We start from the raw sequence: 16,719 nt of genomic DNA, 5'->3' as shown, positions 1-16,719 counted from the left end.
GCAATGAATCACAATGCCTCAGGTCACAGGGTAAGGCTAAATTAAGAGGACACAAAATCAATGTCACTGTCAAATCTTACAGATGATGGTAATCAGAATGCTGAGAACATAGATGAATGAAAAGAGATAATTTCTACTCTTTACTTTGGGAAAGACTTTTAAGAGTGACCTAACAGAAAAGTAAACTCATTTATCTTTCAGTTTCTTATCTTCTTGCCTACTGTTCTATAAATGTAGGGCTGACAGATGAGATAAGTAATCCCACCTAGGAGTACAGAGTGGCTACTAATTACTTCCAGCATAAAACCAATTCCTTTGAAAGAATTCTTGGCAATATCATCCCCACACTACACCTCGACAATCCCAGGCACTACTAATGGGCATTTTACCTATTAGGCCTCTTAATCCTCACAACTATCCTATAAAGTGGATAAAACCCATTGCTGTTAAGTCAAATCCAACTCATAGCAATCCTATAGAACAGAGTAGAACTGCCCCATAAAGTTTCCAAGAAGCACCTGGTGGATTCAAACTGCCAGCCTTTTGGTTAGCAGCCATAGCTGTTAACCACTAGGCCCGCCAGAGTTTCTGTAAAATGGATGGTATCTTTTTTTTTTCCTCATTTTTTTGAGATATGGAAACGGAGCCTCAGAGAATTTAAGCAAATTGCTCAAGGCCACATTTGTTCCCGGCAGAGTCAGGGCTGAAATTCAATTCTATCTTCCGCTGTTGCTGTTGTCAGGTACCATCGAGTTGGTTCTGACTCCGCGACCTTATGTATAATACAACAAAATGTTGCCTGGCCCTCTGCCATCCTCACAATCGTTGTTATGCTTCAGCCACCGTGTCAATTCATCTCATTGAGGGTCTTCCTCTTTCGCTGACCTCTTCCAAGCACGATGTCCTTCTGCAGACCAGTATTTATTCAAATATATCAAACTGTCCTCATCATTTTTTCACTAAACAGCTAATTCATGACATTTCCAACATGGCTTTTCTTGTGGAGAATTTTAACCTAAGTACAAATTGGTCATTAAAACCCATTGCTGTTGAGTTGATTCTGACTCATAGTGATCTTACAGGACAGAGTAGATGCCCCACAGGGCTTCCAAGGAGCGGCTGGTGGATTCAAACTACTGACCTTTTGGTTAGCAGCCAAACGCGACTATTTTGCCACCAGGGCCCCAAATTAGTCATTAGCACCTTCAAACTTTTACCGTAGCCATTCTACTTCTAAACCACCAAAATGTACTCTCTTACTCCTAAACATACTCTCCTTACTCCTAAAATCACCTCTCCTAAAACCACTCCTCTGACAAACCCCTTCTGGGCCCATCACTCCATCCATTCCATGATTGATAAACCACTACTTAAAGACAGAAAATTTCTGTTCCGATCCTAGACCCCGCCATGTTTTAACTGTGTAACCTTCAGTAAGTCACAAACTTCTCCAATGCATCCATCGGTAAAATATGAGACTTGGCATTCAAAGGTTGAAAATTGTCGGTCTCGTACCAAATATAGCCTGCAGAAAAGTTTTATTTGGTCAGTGGCATTTTTTCTTAACCCAATTCAATGTCTTTAGGTGAGGAATGCCCCCTGACTGCCACGGGCCCTCCACTCCCTCTATTTTACACTGACTACTTTTCCTAGTTCACTCATTTATGCTGTCTGGCCCCTCTACACAATTGCATTTCCAGTCACTGAATTAGATGATCTCTAAGATTTTACATGGTCAATCAAAGATTCTGTAGAAGAATCCTGATCAAAAGGGGGAAAATGTAGAACAGAATTTCAAACTCTGATGGACTCCAGACTTTCTGGAGCCATGAAGGCTGAATAAACCCCTCAAACTACTGCCCTGAGATAATCGTTAAACCTTAAACCAAAAATATTCCCTGAAGTCTTCTTAAAACTAAACAATAGTTCAGCTTAACTAGTAAAGAATGTCTGCCTTGAGCATTATGCTCTTTTAAGAACCACCTATATGAAGTCAAACAGACAAGAGCAACTTGAAAGATAAGATAGAAACCTTTGGGGCTGTGAGTTTATGTTAATGGGAGAGAAACTCGAAAAATGAGGGTGAGAATGGTTGTACAACTCTGAGAATGTAATCAGTGTAACTGAATGGTACACATAGAAACTGTTGAATTGGTGTATGTTTTGCTGTGTATATTCTCAACAACAACAAAATAAATTTTTTTTTAAAGATTTCACATTGTTATTATGAGCATTATTTATAGTTTTCATGCTAAGTTTTCGTATGGTCATAGCCTGTCTTCCCCATTAAAAAGTCGAGAATGGGGACTCATAAAATTATATACATTGAGAACTGGAAAGAGCCTTAGAAATTATCGAGTGTCATATCTGCTAGATAATTAAACAAGAGTGTCAGATTTGCTATTGTTTAGGTGACACGGATGAAAAGATTAAAGCCAAACTGCTTAAGTTACTTGCCCAGAATTTCCTAGTAAGTCAGTGCCAAACCAAACCAAACCCCTTACTGTCAAGTTGATTCTGACTCTTCAGGACATAGCACAGTTTGGAACCCATAGGGTTTCGAAAGGCTGTAATCTTTATGGAAGCAAGCTGCCACATCTTTCTCCCCCAGAGCAACTGGTGGGTTCAAACCACCAACTTTCGGTTAGCAGTTGAGCACTTTAACCACTGCTCCACCAGGGCTCCTCAAAAGTCAGTGCAAGGCAACTTAAATCAACAAACATTAACAAAATATCTACTTTGTGCAAGATCCCGTGTTGGTCCCTACTTCTTTAGGACACACAAGCTAGTAAAGGGCATGGATACATATACATAAGGCCACTATGCATGGTACACACACTAAGTGGAAGGAGAAATCAGTATCTTTCCATTTTAATCAGATCTGAAAACACCTCCTGAATGGGAAACATCTGAACAGGGGTTTAAATAATGAGTAAAACTGCAGTTATTAACAAGAATGGAGGACACAGCATGAACAAAGCCAAGAAGCAAATGAATGCACAGCATAGTCAGAAAAAGTAAGTAAATCAGCGTGGCTGGGGGCAGAACAATAGAATATAACGTAAGAAAGCAAAGTGCAGACAAAGCCTAAGGGCCGGCACTTTCTACATCCTTCTTTAGCCCACCTCTTCATCCCCCTGACCCAAGAACCTAAGACACAGCTAAATAAGAACTCAATAATAATTTGTAGTGATAAAAACAATGATGGCAGTTGAGATTTAAGGTGGGCTTATTTACATGTCATGCATTGTGCTAAACACTTCATATGCATTATCTCATTTAAGTCTCACAAAAATTCTATGAGGTAGGTATTAATAAAGCTTAGAAATAAGTAAATTTTCCAAAATCAGTTAAAAAGTGGATTCACAACAATCTGTCTCCGAAGCCTATGAACTAAGCTACTTACTATAAAATAAATGCTAACAAATATATTGATCTGAAACTTATAATCAGATTATCTATCTCCAAATAACAAAAGATATACTGCAGAAAAGAGATAATGAAAAGGGGAAGGGAAAGAACTCTTGCCAGTCCTGACTCAATTACATTTCCTAATCTTAAAAAATGCTTTTGTCCTAAAGCCAAAGAATGCTTTGGAGAATATAGTTTAAAGCGTCACAATTTCCTATAAGTGGATGACTTTGAGCAAATTATTTCACATTTGGGGGTTTCAATTTCCTTGTTTAAAAAAATGGCAATCACCAGTACTCGTTATTACTATGAAAATCGTACGCGATAATGTCACATAAAGTCTTTAGCCTATGTCAAACACAAGATAAACTACGGCTAAAACACGGTCTTTCTCCATGTAAGCAACTAAATAGAGAAGTAACTAAAAAAGTTGAACAGTTCCACATGGAGGTGGAAAAGTCTAACCGCGTCCAGAAAGGCCAGAGGATGCTGTCCAGAAAAGACATTTGCAGTGGTCCTTGAAATAAAAAGAGAGTAATGGATAATTCTGATACCTGCAGGGCTAAGAGATACGCCCGCGGGAAAATGGGGTGACAAAGCAGGGATTCTAGCTGTCTTGTTCGACTCTGTAGCCCCAGAACCTAAGCCTGGCACATACGAGCTCAGTAATTGAATCATAGAATAGAATGGAGGCCTCGGACACTTCTGCAACGCCGAGGCGAGACACTTACCCCAAGGCGAGCTTGCCCTGGCTCCTCAGATTCTGCATCCATAACGCACCTGCAACACCAACACAATCCGTAAATTCAGACTCCCATCTCAGCTCCCTTCCTCTGCCTACTAACCACCAAAAAACCCTTACCCAACTGCTGCAGCACTGCGGCCGCCATCTTTCTCCGTCTCTCTACGGAAGCCTCCGAGTCCACACGCCGCCAGGACTAGCACATGCGCAATACTCTGGGTTTCCTCTGCGGAGATCCAGCGTACCTACAGCCGCGGTGTTGTCATGGAGACCGCGAACACGCTGCTGTTGCCTAAACGGTGTTTAGGCCAACCGTGCTTGAGAACGAATGACTTAATAAAGGCCGAAAACCAGTGAGTTTCCATAAATTCGCAGAAACCCAGAAAATTTGGGAAGCCTCACCTCACAAATGAAAGGATTAGGGAAACGGTCCATGAATAAGTCACCTAACCCGTGTGGGCCTCAGTTTTCTCGTCAGTAAAATATAGTCAGAAATAGCTATCCCTACGACACAAGCTTGTTGTAAAGATCACTAGAGATGGTATGAATGCACTTTTAAAAGAGCAAGCCATTCAAATACGAAGTATGATGTCCTTATCCCTGTGAATCTCCAAGTTGACCACCAAGAGATACCCATGAAATTTTATTGCCATCGAGTTGATTCTGACTCATAGCGACTCTGTACGACAGAGGAGAACTGCCCCGCAGGGTTTCCAAGGAGCAGTTGATGGATTTGAACTGCCGACCTTTTGGTTAGCAGCCAAGCTCTTAACCTCTGTGCCATCAAGGCTCCGACCAAGGGATGAGTTAATATTTCATCGAGCATTTATTACCATATATGCTCCTGGGAAACTCTATGGGGCAGTTCTACTCTGTCCTACAGGGTCGCTATGAGTCGGAATCAACTCGACGGCCCTGGGGTTTTTTTGTGGGTATGCTCACCAGGCACTGCACTAAATCTCGTTTATTCCGAACATCAGTTCAAGTTATGGATTATCATCTTCTCTGCTCATATGAAGAAACTGATTTAGGATGGGTTCAGGGTGGGTTAACTTCTTTCCACTAACAACTGGCAAAACCAGTGGACAATCTATGGCTGGGTGCCTACAAAGTTAGTGACCCTATTCACATCTTTGTGTATGTGTGCCCTCTCCATATTAAGGATAGATATTTTCAGCTTTCAGTTTGCTAGTATACATAAGTGCAGATTTCCAACGCAAACAAGCAAGACGAGTTTAAGTGTAAAATCTGAGCATTTTTGCATGTTTTGAGTTGGAAAGGAATTTTCACTCTTTTTTCTCCACAGTACTTAACACATAGTTCCCTTCTCAGAGTTGGCACTCAATCAAGTGAATCAAGAGTCACTCCATTCTGCTTCTCTTTAATCTTTGAAAACCAAAAACCCAGAGCCAGGATTTCCACCTAGCTGCAGAAACTGTTCCTTCCCCCCTTTTTTTATTTTTTTACTATTTCTCCTTTTATCTTTTTTTGCTAATTGGCATCTTGTATATACCAGTTGCTGCCAAGTCAATTCAAATTTATGGCGACCGTACGTGTGTCAGATCAGAATTGTGCTCCACAGGGTTTTCAGTAGCAGATTTTTCAGTAGATTCCCAGGCTTTTTTACCAATGAACCACTGGGAGGACTCTAACCTCCAATCTTTCAGTTAGTGGCCCAGAGTGTTAACCGTTTGCACCACCCAGAGTCTTCTTGGCTTCCGCAGATTTCTTTAAAGAATCTCCAGAGCTAGCAAAATGCCCCGGTACACAGCGTTCAAAGGAAACATTTGACAGGATAGCGATTAAACAGGTCCAAAGAATGAACTCACAGTGTGAGTGGATGACTCCACCAATCTAATCCCTTAATTACGTGGTTTTGCTTTGGGGAGTAAGAATGTCTAACCCCAGGGCTAGGCTCTGGCTGAGGCTGCGTGCGGGGTTAGCACGCAAAGCGCAGCAAGCGCTGCCTCGTCCTTCGCAACCCTGAGGCGCCGGGAGCAGAGCGCTCCGTGCGGCCTGGGCCTCGGCGCGCCCCGTAGTGGCAGACCTGGGGAGGCGGGGCTCGAAGCCGGCCCCGCCCCCGCCCCGCCCCCTTCCTGGCTCCGGCGTGCCCCGAACGACCTGCGCCTCTGGCTGCGCCTCTGGCTGCTCCTCTCATCTTAGGCGGCCCGCGGACATGGGGCAAGAACCGCGGACGCTGCCTCCGTCCCCCAACTGGTACTGCGCCCGCTGCAGCGACGCCGTACCCGGGGGTCTTTTCGGCTTCGCGGCGCGGACCTCGGTCTTCCTAGTCCGCGTGGGCCCGGGCGCAGGCGCAAGCCATGGGACGCCCCCGTTTCGAGGTAACTGCCCACGTCTGGGCCCAGACCTTCTTGCCCTTCCCACTGGGCTCTCTGTGGTCGCCGAGTGGGAGTATTCGGCCGCCTCTCTTTCTACAGATAGGGAAACTGAGGCTCAGGCAGGGAGAGGAGTTTGCCCACGGTCACTCATCTGAGCTGCGTCCGAGTCTCCAAGAGTGAGCTGCACCACGCTGTGGCCCGGCGGTCCCGCCCTCCTGGCGCTCACACGTGGGACCGCTTACTTACTGGGAAATTAGCACTGTCTTGACCTGAGTTTTTATAACATTTACGCCCCCCACGCCCACTCGCGGGCCCTCTGGAAGCCTTCCTGGGATTGCGGGCTGCCTGTAACTGCAGGCCGTAAAAACGATCCTGCAAATACGTGATCCTTGTTTCTGTAAAACGAATGAGTTGAGCCAGATGCACCCAGGTTCCAAACTAGGTTTTGCTGGTGCCTTGGGATATGACCTGCCACGTATTCTATTTCAGACGGTCCCTGACCAGATCTAAATAAAAATCGCTTTTACATTCTTATGTGTGCTGCTTTTCAACCTGTGAACTAGGTACAGCAATGTATTTTGAACATTTTATAGTTGAGAAGGCACACTCAGTGAGATAAAATGATTTGTTTGAAATCACATGGCAGAGCCAACACCAGAACTTGGGGTTTCTGCTTGTGAGTGAGATCCTTTTGTTACACCATGGGCTAGGAAACTCCAAAGCATCTGCTCACTCATCAGCCAACAACAGTGTGATTCTGCCTGGAATCATGGGCAGCGCTTTCATTAACCTGCAGTCTGGTTTTGCTTGAAGTCATAGGGGAGTTGGTGGGACACACCGAAAGAGTCTCTGGCTTCACGTTTTCCCATCACCCGGGTCAATACAACCTCTGTGCCACCAGCTCTGACGATGGGACTGTGAAAATCTGGGATGTAGAGACGAAAACAGTTGTGACAGAACATGCACTCCATCAGGTACTGTGGCTTAATGATTTCTCAGACTCATTTTGTATCTGTGCTGAGGGTTCTTTCGTTTCAAGCAATTTTGTTAGCTCATTTGTACAAGGCAGTTTTTATAAATATATCCGTTATTAGATCAGAAGCTCTACAGTGTAAAGTCAGGAAACCTGGTGATGCAGTTGTTAAGCACTCAGCTGCTAACAGAAAGGTTAGAGGTTCAAACCTACCAGCTCCTGCTCCAGGGGAGAAAAGGCCTGGTGATCTGCTCCTGTAAAGGTTTCAGCCTAGGAAACCCTACGGGGCAGTTCTGCTTGCTTACATGGGGTCAGTATGAGTTAGAAGTCACTGTATAACACCCAACAAGAACATAGCGTAAGGTGCCTCTAAACTTTTTTGAAAAGCAATGCATATAAGCCAGAGATTGGTAAATTACCCCCTACCTGGTCGTAGCGACCCTGCTCTGTCCTGTAGGGTCGCTGTGAGTCGGAACCAACTCTGTGGCACCTAACAACAACAACACTGTTTCAGCACATAGTTTCATTGGAACACAGCCACACCTATTTGTTTAAGTATTGTCTTTGAGTACTTTCATGCTACAACAGCAAAATTGAGTACCCCAGGAGCCCTGGTGGAGCAGTGGTTAAGAGCTCGGCTGTTAACCAAGAGATCGATAGTTCAAATCCACTAGCCCCTCCATGGAAACCCAATGGGGCAATTCTACTCTGCCCTATAGGGTCACTATAAGTCAGAATCAACTCAACGGCAATGAGTTGTTTGCAGTAGAGATAGTATGGCCCACAGAGCCTAAAATATTTATTATCTGGCCCTTTACATTATAAGATTTGCCAATCTCTGATACAAGCTGTAAGTGAGCGAGTGAAACTGGTTTCTAAACCAAATGATTACCTGACATGCCTGTCTTTTGAGCAAACAGAGGAAAGGAAAAGACTCTCTTATTAAGAACTTTACATGTAAGCTATAAAAAGAAGAAATGGTTTTTTTAGACATGATTCTTTAGTCCCAAATAGACTACATTTTCCTATCATTTGTTAATATAGGCTTGCTATTTGGAAACCCTGGTGGTGTAGTGGTTAAGTACTACAGCTGCTGACCAAAAGGTTGGCAGTTAAATCTACCAGGCATTCCTTGGAAACTCTGTGGGGCAGCTCTACTCTGTTCTATAGGGTCACTATGAGTCAGAATCGACTCCATGGCAATGGGTTTCGTTTTGGGTTTTATATAACTAATGCTAACAAGCATTCGTTAAGTACCTATAATGTGCCTAACGTTACGCCAGTGTGTGATACAGGTTAAAAATTAAGCAAAAATTTAGCATTGGCAAATGAAAAACCAAACATTTTTTGTTTTATAGCATACAATATCAGCATTGCATTGGTCTCCTCGAGTAAAGGACTTGATAGTATCTGGGGATGAAAAAGGGGTCATTTTCTGTTACTGGCTTAACAGAAATGACAGCCAGCACCTCTTTACTGAACCCAGGACAATTTTCTGTCTTACTTGTTCACCTCATCATGAAGATTTAGTAGCCATTGGGTGAGTACTGTACCACCTGTATTGATAATTTATTTTTGTTCATGGTAATATGTTACATTTACTTTACCTTCTCCCATTTCTCCTCATTCAGGGAGATAATTTACAAGGAGATGATTTAGCTGCTCCCGTGAGCCCTTGGCATCATTTCTTCCTGTGATCTCCAGGTCCTTACTGTCTCTTCCACTCCCTCTCTTTGTTTCTGTTCCCTTGGTTTACATGATACTGTACTTTGCTCATTCTTCATATCTGACCCTCTGTCAGCCTCTATTTGTAGGAAATGTCCTCTTTGACCTTTTTCCTTCCTCTGTACTTGCCCTTGGATATAACGTTTACTCCCAAAGTGTCAGATAACTCGATCTGTCTCTCTAGTTCTGAATTCTCCTTCTAGCTTGGATAAGTGACTAGCATTGGGACCTGTCTCCCCGTTGGTCACCCGGTTTGTTTCATGTAGTAGGCAGGGGTCAGAGGTCGAGAAGCTTGCATCAGGCTGAGCCTTGAAAGAACAGCAATTCCTTTCCTTCCCCATTCCACATACTTCTCTCCCAAAGATGTCCATTCACTCAACTTTGAAGACTTGACATGAACAATTTCACTAGCCTTTTGGTACAAAAAGTCTGATCGGAGTGAGTTTAAAACACTGGGGGTAAGGTAGTAGAGATAAACATGGAGATAACTTTTCACAAAGTTTGCGGAGAAAATGTGCATAGACATAAAGCCAGAGGAAGTATATGGGGTATTAGATGGAAGATACCAAGGGCATGTCTTCATGCTGATGGAAGTGAGGCAAAAGAGAGAGAGCTTGTTGCAGAAGTAAGAGGTGGTAAATGCCAAGAGGGAAACTGTTAGGAAGTTACAAGGATTGAACCCAAGTCCCAAGTACAAAGAACAGCTGAGAATGTGGATCAGGTGCAAGTAGGTTTTTAGATTTGGTAGGAAGCCTTGAGAGTTTGTTCCACTGTGATGGCTTCTGATGTTCTCAGCAAGGCATAAGTCAGTGATGAAGCCAGTCAGGTTATGGGTGGGAAGAAGATATGAAAACAGTTTTCTCAGAGAATGAGAATGTGAACTTATTAGGGAAAATCGTAGGTCCTGTGGTCACTGTTGAGTACCAAGCTTAAAGATCAGGGTCATAAACTGAAACTGCTCAAGCTGGTTGAAAAAGAACGTGGTTTAATTCAACCAGGTTCGGGGTTTTATGGGGTATAATACCCCCAGGGGAGAGGAGACAAGGGACCTAAGGGTGTTTTCAAAGGAGCAATTATAATGATGGATCCTGGGATCTGTGCTGCATCAGAGGAAGGATGGGAGGACAGATGAGGGTGGGCAGTAGTGAAAATGTCAAGAGTGGTAGATCTGAGGTCTCCATGAAGTGGAAGGATTGGTACAGTAGGGATATTAGAGAGAGTGAGCAGAAAGGGTAGTAGGCAGGGATCAGAGGATGAGAAGCTTGAAATCAGGCTGAGCCTTAAAAGAGCAGCAGTTCATAAGAAGAGAAGGAACTTCAAGGCAGAGGGAACCTTGGAGACTTGAACAGAATGGTTTGTTTTCAGAGGATCTTCATTACAGTGGTTATTTCCTGAAGGCTTGACTGAAATTGCTAGACAGTTTGAGCTAGACTCAGGTTTCCTCCTACCTTGGTTTATAAGGTCTGTATCTTCAGAGATCAGTATGGTTTATGATTTCATTATGTTGAAAAAAAGTTAAGCTGTAATGGCATTTTTTTTTTTTTTTTTTTTTTTTCCCGTAGAGTAGTTTATTATGTAGGAAACAAAGAGGTGCAATCATTTTGGAGAGCAGCTTTGCACTTTTAGTAAAGCAGACGTGTACATACCTTACATCCTGGCAATTCCATCGCTAGGAATAGGACCTAAAATTGTCTTAAGTGGGTACAAGAACATTAACAACAGCATTTTTTGTAACAGCAAAATATGGAAGCCCTTCAAAAGGAAAATGGATAAACAGTGATACCCTCACACAGTGAAATAGTCTACAATAGCATAATGACTAATTGTGAGCTAGAGTTACACATGTCAACGTGAACGACTCACAAACAGAATGAACAAGCTGCAGAAAAATAGACAGTGTTGTACCATTTATATGAAGTTTGAAAATATACAAAATAGTTGTCTGTCTTTTTTAGGAATATATATAAAGGAAGGTTGGAGTGATACAACAGCAAATTGATAGTCGTGATTTACCTCCAAAGGAGAACGTTTTGACTGGGGAGGGATACACAGAGGACTTCAACTGTATTTGGTAGTTATTTTTTTCTTTTGGGTGGTAGGTACTTTTTTGTGTCTGAAATACTTTCTCATTTAAAAAAAAAAAAAAAAGACTATTAGGATTTCTCAGTTTTTCCTGAGTTCATAAAATTGACAGCTTAGAACACCCATATCGAGAATATAGAGTTCTGTAGCTCTTGTAAAGTTCATAGTTAGAAAAGTAGGGTCATTTGTGTAAAAACGGCATGGAGGTAGTGTCTGACCTCCTCTAACTTCAGGAGGGAGAAGGAGAATCAAGATCGACAGCCCAAGGCCGATTTCTGCAATGCACAGGTCAGACATCTCTCCACCATCTTTGTCAATTCCAACACCAGTCATCCCTCCCATGCCACTCTCTACTTCTCTGCCGAGTTCGATAATTCATTGCAGTGAGCACACAGAACTCACAGACAATACTCAAGATTATGGGGTTTATTAAAGAAGTAACAGATTATACAGTTCAGGTTCAGGAACACTCAGGATACAGTTCTTCGATCAGGACAGCCTCTTCTCAGCCATAGGTATATCTCTCTCTGGTCCTCAGCATCTGCCCTGCTCAGGCAAGTGTTACGGAGCTCTTTTAGTTCTGCCAATAAGTGCCCCGAGGCACCCCGCTCCTCCAGCAAGCCTTGGTCCAAAGGCACTCAGCTCTAGCTCAGTGGGTCAAACCTAGCTCCACTGGAGGTACTCAGCTTTCTCACTCCGTGAGCTCTGTGGGCTGGGCCGTCGCCAGCTGGTCTCCTGGCTCTGCTGCTGCCGTTTCTCTGCCGCGGTTTCTTACTCTCTTTCTGCCTGTCTGCTGGTTTCAGGAGCTTCTCAGCGTAGGGATCCTAGATTCTTCTTTCTTGAAGGTGGTGAGATCTCCTCCTCCTACCTCTGGGACGACTCATTTTAAGCCTCGCAGGATGGCAAAACTGACCAGTCTCGCTTGATGGGCCACAGTTATCTTATTTGCATAGTCCCATGCAGTCTTTTGGTTGGGAGTTATAAGACCATGGTGAAAAAGGCCATATAAAAGCAATCCATCACACTGGAACTTGTAAAGACATAATCTTTCTCATTGCACTGGGACAAATTCGTCTCTAATTAGAGGAGTTGGCTAGACCTCTATAAGAACTATTCTATAACTTAAAGAAGCTGGTCGTGCTGCAGATTCAGCTGGAAATTTTTGGAAAAGTGTAGGTGCCTGAGCCCCATCTCAGGCCTGCTGAATTAGAATCTCTAGGAGTTGGGCCCTGGCATGTGAACCTTTAAAAGCTCTCCCTGTGGTTCCGATGCCCAGTATGTAAGCTGTACTGTTTGAGCTTTGTGCCAGGCAGCATTGTACAGTGTTACTTAGTGCAAACAGTTTGTTCATGTAGGGGGTTTTCACAAAACCAGGATGCATGAAATGCGCACTTTGGAAAAAGGACAAAAAATTACTTTTCTTCCTTTCCTCAACTGTACCTTTTAGAAATGTGCAGTGATAGCTCCTAAGCCAAAATGTTTACTAGAGAGGCTGTGCTATCTTTATTTTCCAATAATATTCCTAACTCTTGTTTTTTAGCTACAAGGATGGCATGGTGGTTATAATTGACATCAGTAAGAAAGGAGAAGTAATTCACAGGCTTCGAGGCCATGACGATGAAATCCACTCCATAGCCTGGTGTCCCCTCCCTGGTGAAGACTGTTTATCCATAAATCAAGAGGAAAATTCAGGTAAAGATGATTTAAGGGAGGGTTCAGAGCTCAGAGAAATAAACCTAAGCTATCATGATCATACAAGGATCTCTAAATAATTAGAGCGGGGGCAGTAGTAGTTCAGTGGTAGAATTGTTGCCTTTAGTGCAGAAGACCTGGGTTCGATTCCCACTCAGTGCACCTCACGAGCAGCCACCACCCATCTGTCAGTGGAGACTTGCATGTTGCTGTGGTGCTGAATAGGCCTCAGTGGAGTTTCCAGACTGAAACAGACTAGGAAGAAAGGCCTGGTGATCTACTTCTAAAAGTCAGCCAATGAAAGCTCTGTGGATCGCAAGCCCAGGTTGATCTGTAACCAGTCGTGGGGATGGTGCAGGACCAGGCAGTGTTTCATTCCATCATGCATGGGGGTCACCATGAGTCAAGGGCCGACTCAGCGGCAGCTACAACAACGTCAGTGCTCTGTAGACCTAGGGAACAAACTGGGTAGAATTATATCATTGGAATTTTTCAAGTTTAAGGTTTTATAGATCAGAACTATGAAGAAAGATAGCTATGGGAACCCCAGTGAACTAATTTTTCTTTGATAAATGCATATGTAATGCAAATCAAAAACAATTGCCATTTCTCTCTAGAAGAACCTGAAATTCCCAATGGGAAAGTTATACCACAAACTCCAGTAACAAAAGGCTGCTACTTAGCCACTGGAAGCAAAGATCAGACTATTCGAATCTGGAGCTGCTCCAGAGGCCGAGGTAAGATTGCCACTTCCTTCATGAAATAATCTAGATTGGCCTGGTTGAACTAGAAGTGTTTTATTCTGTCTTGTCCTGGCCTCTGAGAGTGTGTCATTTATTAGAAAGTTTTTTACTTTTCTATCCCGAAAGTTGCTTTTCCAGTTGCGTCTGAGCTAGAACTCTCTGTGCTCTAAACATCTGGCTTTGGTGTTGAAGATGAGAGTTTCTGATGCATGCCAGGAGAAGGTAAAGACTTACATAGAACTGTTTGGCATGGAGGCAGAATGTTTATTATGAGAACAGGAATATTGGAACTTGGCAAGACCTAGGTCAGAGGAGTAGAAAAGATCTTGAGAGTAAGTGCTTTTAATGAACAAATGCAGAATAAATGATGCCCACCATAGACATGTACGTTTAAATCTAAAAGTTTATCCAGTTTACAGAGACCGTCAATCATTTAGTCTTTCCATGCTTCTCTCTTTAATAGAACTTGTGCCATAAGTTTCCAAATTGAGAGAAACTCCAAGACAAGTAGATGTTACCTTTATAATAAAAATCTAGTCTTTCTCTTTATGGTGGTCTTCTCTTCTTTCTCCACTTTATTTTAAACCATGAAAATTAATATATCTTTGCCCAAATGCATAAACGTGTGTAAAGCAAGTAGCACAGTTAGGGCTTGGCACGTAGTTAGGGATTAGTTAATGGTAACTAGTGGTATGACTTTGGAAAACAATTTTTTTTTTAAGGTTTGTGGCCTACTTTTCGACATACTACAGCTAAAATCCCAAGTAGGAACAACATCAGGTTAAGAATCCCTCCAGGGGGGTAACCTCTAAACTTATATATGTTTAGTACAGTGGTCTTCAATTTGGTTGTGCTGTAGAATCAGGCGGAAATTTTTTGAAGAGTGTAGGTGCCCGAGCCCCACCTCAGATCTGCTGAAGCAGAATCTCCAAGAATTGGGCCCTGGTATGTGTACAGGGTTGCTATGAGTCGGAATCGACTCGATGGCAGTGGTTGTGATATGGTACATGTGTATTTTTAAATGCTCTGCCTGTGATTCTGACGTTCAATTGAAATTAAGAACTACTGATTAGTAGCATGCCAGGGATGGAGGCGCTTCCTTGTCACAAAGTGTTGATTGCCAGATTTCCCCCCTTTGTTGGATTTCTTGTCCGCTGGAAGAAGGAATCCCATCCTTTGTTTTTCCAGCTTTGGAGGATCTCAGGTTGTGTTACCACCTGGGTTCTCAACTCCAGTTGGAACTCATTTTCCTGGAGAAACAATATTCTTAATGTGTTTAGGTTGCCAAGACAGCCTGTAAAAGCTCGCTTAACCTAAATGTAGCTAGACTAATATTAACCACTATTTATAATGATGTTTCTATGGGGGAGTGAAGTCTCTGAGTTCTAAATACCCAAACTACCAAATAAACTTTTAAACCACAAACTGTTTGTGTATCATGAACTGCTAGTGATTTCATGCATTTAGTTACACTCTCTGGAGTGTCCATTGACCTTCTTTTTATCTGCAGGGGTAATGATTTTGAAATTGCCCTTTTTGAAGAGAAGAGGAGGGGGGATAGACCCAACTGTTAAAGAACGCCTTTGGTTGACACTCCATTGGCCCAGTGATCAGCCAACACAGCTGGTATCCAGCTGTTCGGGGTAAGTGTTTTTTGGCCATGTTTTCTCTAACATATTTTGTTCTCCTTTTGAGCCTCATGATTCCTAGGCTTCTTTTTATAGAGATAGAAGATGGAGAAAGCAATGGCCAAGGCTTGTATCCTGATAGACCATTTGTAATGGAAAAGTCATGGGTCTAATAAAGGTGCTGCCTACTAACAGGGATGTGAAATGATCAAATAAGTATAGCCTGGTGGTTAAAGTGTGGCTCTGAAGTCAGGCAGAATTGAATTCCAGTATCAGTTCTGTTACTTACCTGCTGTGTGTTCATGAGCAAAACACTTTGCTTTTCTGAGCTTCAGTGATTGTGTTTAAAAGGGGATGGTTATAATGTTTCCTATCTCTTAAGGTAGTTGTAGTCATTTGTTAAGCAAGTATTTATTGAGTGCCTGCTTCTACTTGCTTGAGATAATGAGGGAATTTGACAGACAACGTCCCTACTTTTAAATAATGTAATGCAGGTAAAAAAACCAAAAACCAAACCTAGTGCCGTCAAGTCGATTCTGACTCATAGTGACCCTATAGGACAGAGTAGAACTGCCCCGTAGAGTTTCCAAGGAGCACCTGGTGGATTCAAACTGCCGACCCTTTGGTTAGCAGCCATAGCGCTTAACCACTACGCCACCAGGGTTTCCAGTGCAGGTAAAGCATGTAGAAATTCCACCAAAATGTTAGCCTTGCCCCTACGCCCACCCCTCTCCCTGCCCCAAGAAAGAGATATTATCTAAAGGACTGTGCAAATTATGGTGGCATTATATAATTAAAGGTGATAGGGAAACCTGTCTATGTATCTATTTTTAAAGCTTCCTTTCTATGTCTGTCTTCACTAACAACCTGGTTGCCCTCCTTTATGGGCAATGACTGTTGGTGTTGTTTTGTGTGTATTCTTCCAGAGATATGCATATCTCGAGTTTTTTTTTTTTTCCTCTTATAGGAACAACTAACAAAAATTATTTTGCAGCCTAGACTCTGACCCAACAGACCCTTTTGTTTTCAGGTTGTGAAAGGGAACTAACACTTTATTTTCCCTTTGCAGAGGCGAACTGCTGCTATGGGATCTCACCCAGTCTTGGAGACGGAAATATACCCTCTTCAGTGCTTCATCAGAAGGGCAAACTCATTCAAGAATTGTGTTTAATTTATGTCCTTTACAAACTGAAGACAACAAAAAACTGCTGCTTTCCACATCAATGGATAGAGACGTAAGAACCACTGATTTGGGTTCAATGTAGAGCAGTGATTTACAATTTGGATCATATCAGAGGGCTTTTTCAAACAACCCATCAACTCTCACATCCCACCCCACTCCATCCAGGATTCCAATTTCAGAGTTATTGTTACTAAATAGAGC

General features: G+C 42.8%; 2 protein-coding genes across 6 annotated transcripts in view; one reads left to right on the top strand and one right to left on the bottom strand.

The window, feature by feature from the left end:
- Positions 1-4,309, bottom strand: part of MRPL22 (mitochondrial ribosomal protein L22) — a 40,063-nt gene extending 35,754 nt beyond the window's left edge. Inside the window, exons 1-2 of the mRNA XM_049874185.1 lie at positions 4,274-4,309; positions 4,143-4,191 (exon numbers count right to left, since the gene is read on the bottom strand). Of these exons, the coding sequence (XP_049730142.1) occupies positions 4,143-4,191; positions 4,274-4,301 (77 nt within the window). The 5' untranslated portion in view covers positions 4,302-4,309. The remainder of the gene's footprint in view (positions 1-4,142; positions 4,192-4,273) is intronic.
- Positions 4,310-6,250: 1,941 nt separating this feature from the next.
- Positions 6,251-16,719, top strand: part of GEMIN5 (gem nuclear organelle associated protein 5) — a 42,235-nt gene continuing 31,766 nt past the window's right edge. For 3 of the 5 annotated variants that reach the window (XM_049874170.1, XM_049874169.1, XM_049874173.1), the window contains exons 1-7: positions 6,251-6,495; positions 7,306-7,466; positions 8,824-9,005; positions 12,813-12,964; positions 13,582-13,701; positions 15,218-15,350; positions 16,405-16,570. In XM_049874170.1, coding sequence (XP_049730127.1) covers positions 6,330-6,495; positions 7,306-7,466; positions 8,824-9,005; positions 12,813-12,964; positions 13,582-13,701; positions 15,218-15,350; positions 16,405-16,570 — 1,080 coding nt within the window. In that variant the 5' untranslated portion in view covers positions 6,251-6,329. The remainder of the gene's footprint in view (positions 6,496-7,305; positions 7,467-8,823; positions 9,006-12,812; positions 12,965-13,581; positions 13,702-15,217; positions 15,351-16,404; positions 16,571-16,719) is intronic. The other 2 variants (XM_049874172.1, XM_049874171.1) reach the window with 1 other exon arrangement.

Source organism: Elephas maximus, chromosome 2, assembly GCF_024166365.1.
Source record: "Elephas maximus indicus isolate mEleMax1 chromosome 2, mEleMax1 primary haplotype, whole genome shotgun sequence".
Taxonomy (NCBI): Eukaryota; Metazoa; Chordata; class Mammalia; order Proboscidea; family Elephantidae; genus Elephas; species Elephas maximus.
Note: the sequence above shows the minus strand (reverse complement) of the source record. Positions and strands in the feature narration are given on the sequence as shown.